This window comes from Nanorana parkeri, unplaced genomic scaffold (assembly GCF_000935625.1).
Source record: "Nanorana parkeri isolate BGI_ZX_2015 unplaced genomic scaffold, ASM93562v1 scaffold986, whole genome shotgun sequence".
Lineage (NCBI taxonomy): Eukaryota > Metazoa > Chordata > Amphibia > Anura > Dicroglossidae > Nanorana > Nanorana parkeri.
In genome coordinates, this window is record NW_017307254.1 from 457,460 (window position 1) to 463,994 (window position 6,535).

At 40.9% G+C, this 6,535-nt stretch overlaps 1 protein-coding gene across 1 annotated transcript in view; it reads right to left on the reverse strand.

The window, feature by feature from the left end:
• Positions 1–6,535, reverse strand: part of SNRNP40 (small nuclear ribonucleoprotein U5 subunit 40) — a 14,443-nt gene that overhangs the window by 2,387 nt on the left and 5,521 nt on the right. The window contains exons 5-7 of the mRNA XM_018566883.1: positions 5,290–5,455; positions 2,566–2,688; positions 1,033–1,153 (exon numbers count right to left, since the gene is read on the reverse strand). Of these exons, the coding sequence (XP_018422385.1) occupies positions 1,033–1,153; positions 2,566–2,688; positions 5,290–5,455 (410 nt within the window). The remainder of the gene's footprint in view (positions 1–1,032; positions 1,154–2,565; positions 2,689–5,289; positions 5,456–6,535) is intronic.

Below are 6,535 nucleotides of genomic sequence, written 5' to 3' on the forward strand. Positions count from 1 at the left end.
TATATATATATATATTCCATTTTACCCAGAGCTTTGCTGTGTTACCTCAAAATCTAATCAGCCCTCCTAATTCTCTCTCTCATTCTACTACGTCCCCCCCAATGTTGTTTCAAGGGGAGGTATTCTGTAGCAAAAGACAACTGGCCAGGGTTGTCTCTACATTTCCTTTTCACATTTTATTTTAAATAAACATAAAACAAACAAGAAAAAGACAAGCGGGCAGGACTGGCCCCACTTCTAGCGAATTCTAAAAGACACTGTATTCTCAGCCCACAACAGGAAATATCCAAGTGCTTTTTTACCAGGATCAACAGGTATTTTTTTTTTTTTTTTTATACTCTTTAAAACGAATAAGACAAGGGGAAATGCATTGCAGAGATTTACTGCATTTGTTTCTATTTTGCCCTGGCATATACACTTTATTGAAAAAAAGAATGTTTCCCCAAAATCAATTTCACAGCATAAGCATTTTTGAGGTCCCATAGCAGTTGCCTAGGAAAATCTATTTTAGCTATGCTGCCTAAATCATTAGAGAGATTTTTACAGCTAGGCATACACTAAAATGCTGGCAATACTTAGATTGGTGAGAAAATGTGACCAAACCTCCTCATTGCTTCCAAATAAATCCTTTTCCCTGCTTGAAAAGATGAAGTTTGATAAATGCATCCATCACTAGCCTTTCATACCTTTTTGTAGCATAGAAGAGTTTTTTGTTATTCTTCCAAACATAGTAAAAGTTTCAGCTTTTGAAGCAAAATGTGGCTTGTAGCTTATGGAGTAAGCTGCCTAAGGAGGTTTCAAATGGTGCTGTGGTAGATTCTATACTAATCTGCAATACGAGTCTTATATTTGTCCTTTCCTGTGGCATGTTCCTGTATAGACCTAACCAAGCTGGAATGCAATAGGCTTGCTTATTACATCGCTCCCTATAGATGCATCGGCTCACTGGTAAAATCCAAATGATACTGTTTATTATTACCCAATATCTGTTCAAGACCTGCACATGTTCTCATATTCTTAATTTTGGAATACCTGTATTATCCATTGCATTGGAGAGCAAGTATGAACCTTCAGAACTAAGACTGAGGCCTGTCACGGAATCACTGTGACCTCTCATTGTGTACATCAGCTTGTTCTGTCTTAGATCCCAAACCTAGCAAAAAACAGAAAAAAAAAAAAAAAAAGAATTCAAAATCACAAATTATAGGCCATTTCCACCTCTGTAAGCTATTAGCATTTATTGTGGTAATGTAGAAGTGCAGTGATGATGTATGTGTGTGCACACATTCATGACTTGCATTGCTGGCTTTCTTAATTTTATGGACTTTAGAAGGCCAGAGTCCTACAAATTGAAACTTTTCTTCACTGGAAACGCAGTCTGACACTGGGGTCGGATTGTAAAGCAACTGACCCCCTCCCTGTGCGTCTTTGTAACAAGATCACTGCACACCAGCTCTGCCTTTTCAGATCACAATACACTGTCCAGGGGGGGTCATCATTATGAATACTGATGAATAGGGGAGAGAACTTTTACGCTACTTGCAAAGCACAGAGGCGGCCATTTCAAAAGAAGCTAAAAAGGAGGAGATGAAGAGGACTAAAAAAAAGTAAGTTTCTGTGTTCATATATAGCAACTAGATATGCCTGCTTCATGTACACTCCGATACATTGCTGCCATATGTTCTTTTAAAAATACCTCCGCAAAAGGTGGAAATTGGCTTTAAGTTAGTACTTATCTTACAACAGTGAGGGTTGTAAGAAATTATATCCCTCGGATCATTAACGTGACAACTAAACTCAGGAGTTAAATCTTAAAATTGCATTCAAATACCCCAACTATTAACAAAAATGTATCTTATGTGTGTATTACTTGGCTGTAAATCCTCAAATCATCTCTGAATTCATGCTGACACTGTCCATCTTTCCAGAAGGTGGCTACTTTTCTTCCCTATGGTCCCTGTGTGTGTTGTAAAGTAGTCACCGCTCCAAGCTCACTCCGGTTATGGACTGCAATCTCAATACAAATTAGTAAACTAAACATGAGATTGTAGTCCATCACAGGAGCAAGCATGAAGGGGTGGCTACTTTAGAACACACACAGGAACCATGGGGAACCAAAGCAGCCCCCCTCCAGAAGGAAGGACAGTGTCGGCACCAATTCAGAGATGACTTGAGGATCTACAGCCGAGTGTACACAAATAAGATACATTTTTGTTAATTTTTGAGGCACTTGAATGCAATTTTAAGATTGAACTCCTGAGTTTAGGGCCACTTTAAGGGAAAGAACAGATACGTGAAGCATTAACCCTCAACTAAAATCAGCTACTGAGATGGCAATTAAATAGGTTTTTGCAGCAGAATCTCTCCTAACAAATTATTCTTACCTCAGAAAAGACTTCAGACTTTACAAAGTCCTTGCCTCTCCTGTGAAATGAACCAGCGGAGTGTAATAAATCATAACATAAATCCTTTAAGTACATGAAAAATGCTTTATTTATGCTGGAGATCAAAAAGATTTGACTAACCTATACAGAAAAGGTTGTGACAATATACAATGGTTCTTACCTTTATGTCATTATCTATGCCTCCTGAGATAATCTGGTCACTGGTGTCATTGAAGGTAACCGCTAATACTTGATATGTGTTTTGGAAAGTCTGCACGGCTGCCTTTTTCCTGAAGTCCCAAAGCTGCGATATAGAAAACAAACCTTGACAATTAGGAGATATCAGCAAATCATTTATACTTTTTTCCATCCTAAACTTAATCATGTAATTTTCTACTGAAAAACATTCAGGCCGTACGTTCCCAGCTTTGTAGGTTTACCTTAAGACTTCTATTTGCCATACCCGATTACAGAACATTAGATTGGCTATCTTTGTCCAGTATCCAGTCTTACCCAAATTAGGTTCATGCAAGCCTTTATTAAAAGGAAAACTTGCATGGAGAGAATATGGAAGTTGCCATTTCAGACCTCTCCTTTTAAAAATGATAGTTACTATGGCTTGGAACAAGTATGAAGATCAGGAGTTTTGACTTCATTGTGACTTGCTTGTTCAAGGACAGACAACATACTAAAAAAACGGACAGACAGGCAACTAGTATTCCTTAAAGTGGCAAATAAGTTGAGCCAGTTGTTCTTTGTGCACAATTAACAGACTGTACACTCTGAATGAAAGTGGACCCCTACTGTTAAGGCAACAACCCCTGGCAGGTGACAAGGGCTCACCCGAGGCGCAGGGTCTAAGCACAAGCTATCTTCGCGGTCACTCTCCCGATACACGTGGGACGCAGCCGGCGTCCTTTCATCACCCGGCCGATCTGACGTCCTGGCTTCTATCACTTGCTGGCGAGACCGCCACCGTTCGGGTCCTGCTCCACCTCCATACCAGCACTCCCAGGCAGTACCATTGGGACACACCACTTAAAGTGACATTAAAGTCAAAAAAAATTTGCCCTCCCCCCATGTTAATGTTAGCACTTACCCTAAATGATTTATCTTATTCCGATCTTTCCTGATGTTTTCATCTGTCCCTCCGAGGTGCGTCGGTTCTCCGATTCAGCGCTGACTGCTCTGTCCCTCAGATCCAGCGGTGTCTGCATGCGGGTGCACGCGTCCATAGACTTACCTTGCGTCTCTGCTCGTCTCCCGACCGAGAATGCGAACTGCGCATGCCCCAAGATCCTTTGCGGCCGTACGAGCATTTCCCGATTCTCGGCGCGGGAGCGCACAGCGATAGCTATAGTTAAAGCGGGGGTTTTTTTTTTTTTTAAACTTCTTGCCTATATCTACTGCTTGCTATCAGTAGATATAGGCAAAAACACTGGAGGGTTTAGAACCCCTGTAAAGGAGAAGGAAGTTAGTAACAGGAGCACCTATGTTTCTTTCAGTACAGATTTTCCAAAGGGGAAACAGCCAGCAATTAACATACAACAGGCGTTCTAACCGTTTCACTTTTTACGAAGGGCAAAATACAGCACTTTAACCCACTTGCTGACCGCGGTGTTCACACCCCCTTCCTGGCCAGGCCATTTTTCAGTGTTCAGCGCTGCAGTACTTTGACTGACGTTTATTCCGTCGTGCAACACTATACTGAAATGAATTTTATACCCTTTTTTGGGGACAGATAGAGCTTTCTTATGGTGGTATTTAATCACCACTGGGGGTTTTATTTTTACTGTATAATAAAAAAAGTAAGCGTTTTCGCAAATAGGCGGGCTTGACGCATGTTTGCGTGTGCGGGCCTTTAATTTTTTTATTGCTTTGATATGTGATTAATTTTTTTTTTGTAACAAAGTTTTTTTAAACCTTTTTTTTTCCCACTGAACTTTATTGCTATCACATAGTGAGCAAGCAAGCTCCCTATGTGATAGCCAATTTGCAGTGACAGGTCCTCTTTATGGAGACATCAGGGCTCTTAAGACCCCTAATGTCACCTAGGGACCCCCAGAAAAGCTGATGAAGCAGAGACCTGCTTCACCAGCTTCTCTCCGGTTTCTGTACCGGAGAGCGACACTGAATGCAGGAAGTGATGTAATACACATCACTGACTGCATTCAGAAGAGGAGATCAAACGGAGCTTGTGTACTGAGCTCCGTTTGATCTCCGGCTGCAATGCTGCTGTGCTGGTCCCAGGAACAGCGGAGCCCGCGATCGCCGACAGCTGCGGCGACAGAGGGGGGTCCTGCACATCCGACCTGATAATACAAGCGATCGGGTGTCTCTACAGACGCCTGAACGCTTGTATGTAAACAGCCATCGCTGGCTGTTTACATTCAAAGCCGGTTCCCCGATCGTGCCCCTAGCGGCGGGCACGAGCGGAACGGGATAGGACATCTAAAGACGCCTACCCGCCCTCAAGAAGCCGCTGTCCGGCCGTTTAATTACAACGGCCGGACAGCAGGTAGTTAAATAAATATTTGAAGGTCTACATGTACAAGTTTGTGTTTGGTAGAATGCAATTGAAGCTTTAAATGGCCATTTTACAATATAGATGACTATACACATCAAAGTGTACTTGAGGTTTGCATGTTAACAGAGTGTTATGTTTGCACATTTCCAGAAAGCAAGATATGTTTGGGGCAACTGGTGCTGAAAGACTTGTGTATGATGCAGGGTTAGACTTCGAGCTGTTAAATAGGTGCCAATGTGTACACTACATGTTCAAAGCACAGATAGATGTGTAAAAGCAACTTATGCTTCAGCAGAGAATGAAATAGCGTCAAGACTACTATCTAAAATAGTTTACAGGGGGCCACACAACAAAATGAGAAAGTGCAGATGCACTCACCTTTACTGTCCCATCATCGCTGCCTGTACAGATGAGCTGTGGACCTCTCCTGGCAGGATAACAGGAATTTACAAATGATGTGTGTCCCTTTAGCCTCTTCACTCTCTCACCAGTTTCACAGTCCCAAATTGCTACTGTTTTATCAGTTGACGCAGAGAACAGATAGCTGTACAAAGAAGCAAAAATAGCATTTAGAATTCTGTTCAGAAAGAAAAGAGATGCTACGACTTGGAATATGTATTCATGCATTCCAGGGCAAGGGCCTTTTTGTCCCTCCTTTCCACCATTCTGAGAGACTGTTGCATACATTTTTTTAACACCCAACATGATTATTAAAACAATATTAATAGATCAGGGTTAAGGAGGGTTGCCGTCTTGATTTTGAAGGTGTAGTCTTTGTGGCTGCCCTCTTCATGCCTCCTTTACTTCTTGATAATTCGCTGACCAGGACAAAAAGAATGTGTATATCACTTGTTCCAAGTCAGAGATTGGGCAAGTAGCAAACAAAGGATATGTACGACAACCTTAGAAAATGCACCTTCAAAAGTCAGGAGTAGCTACTACCATATTTCTGCCTTATACACTCCCTATAACCGTTTAGTTAAATGCTAAAATTAAAATTGCATCCATTTCTGGAATGTTTTTTGATAAACCACATGTAAAGAGGGCGAATTAGCTACGAAGGGATTAATATAAAGCAGTGTAACAACCTGAGAGGTAAAGGGTAACTCCACTTTAATAAAGCTAAGAATGGAAAAAAAAAATCTTTAAAATAATTAATATAGCATATATAATTGTTGTGAAAGTCATTTTGTAATGTAATTTTATTAAAAGTCACCTTTCCATTTAAAACTGTTGCTGCTGTAATGTTATAAATCTATCAAAAAAAATGTAATGCCATATGGTGACCTGAAGGCGTTGATGTATGGAACGCCCCCAGAAATGTCACTTCCATCTTCTGGCTGACTTCTGTGATTGATTTTCCCAGAAGTCTGCACTAAGATACAAGTTAATTTTATGGCATTCCTAGGAATTTTATTCTTAGCGAGATACTCTCTACGGGTTAATTACTACTAAAAAGGTATGCTGGCACTGCAACTTTCTCTATTACAACACTGGAAGCCCACCAGCTAATTATAATGAACTCAGACCCTCCCATTCAGGAATCAGTTTGAAAAGGACATAATGAACAAAACAAAACAGCTATTTCTCCAGAACAGAAACTGCAATGAAGTTGGTAAAAATT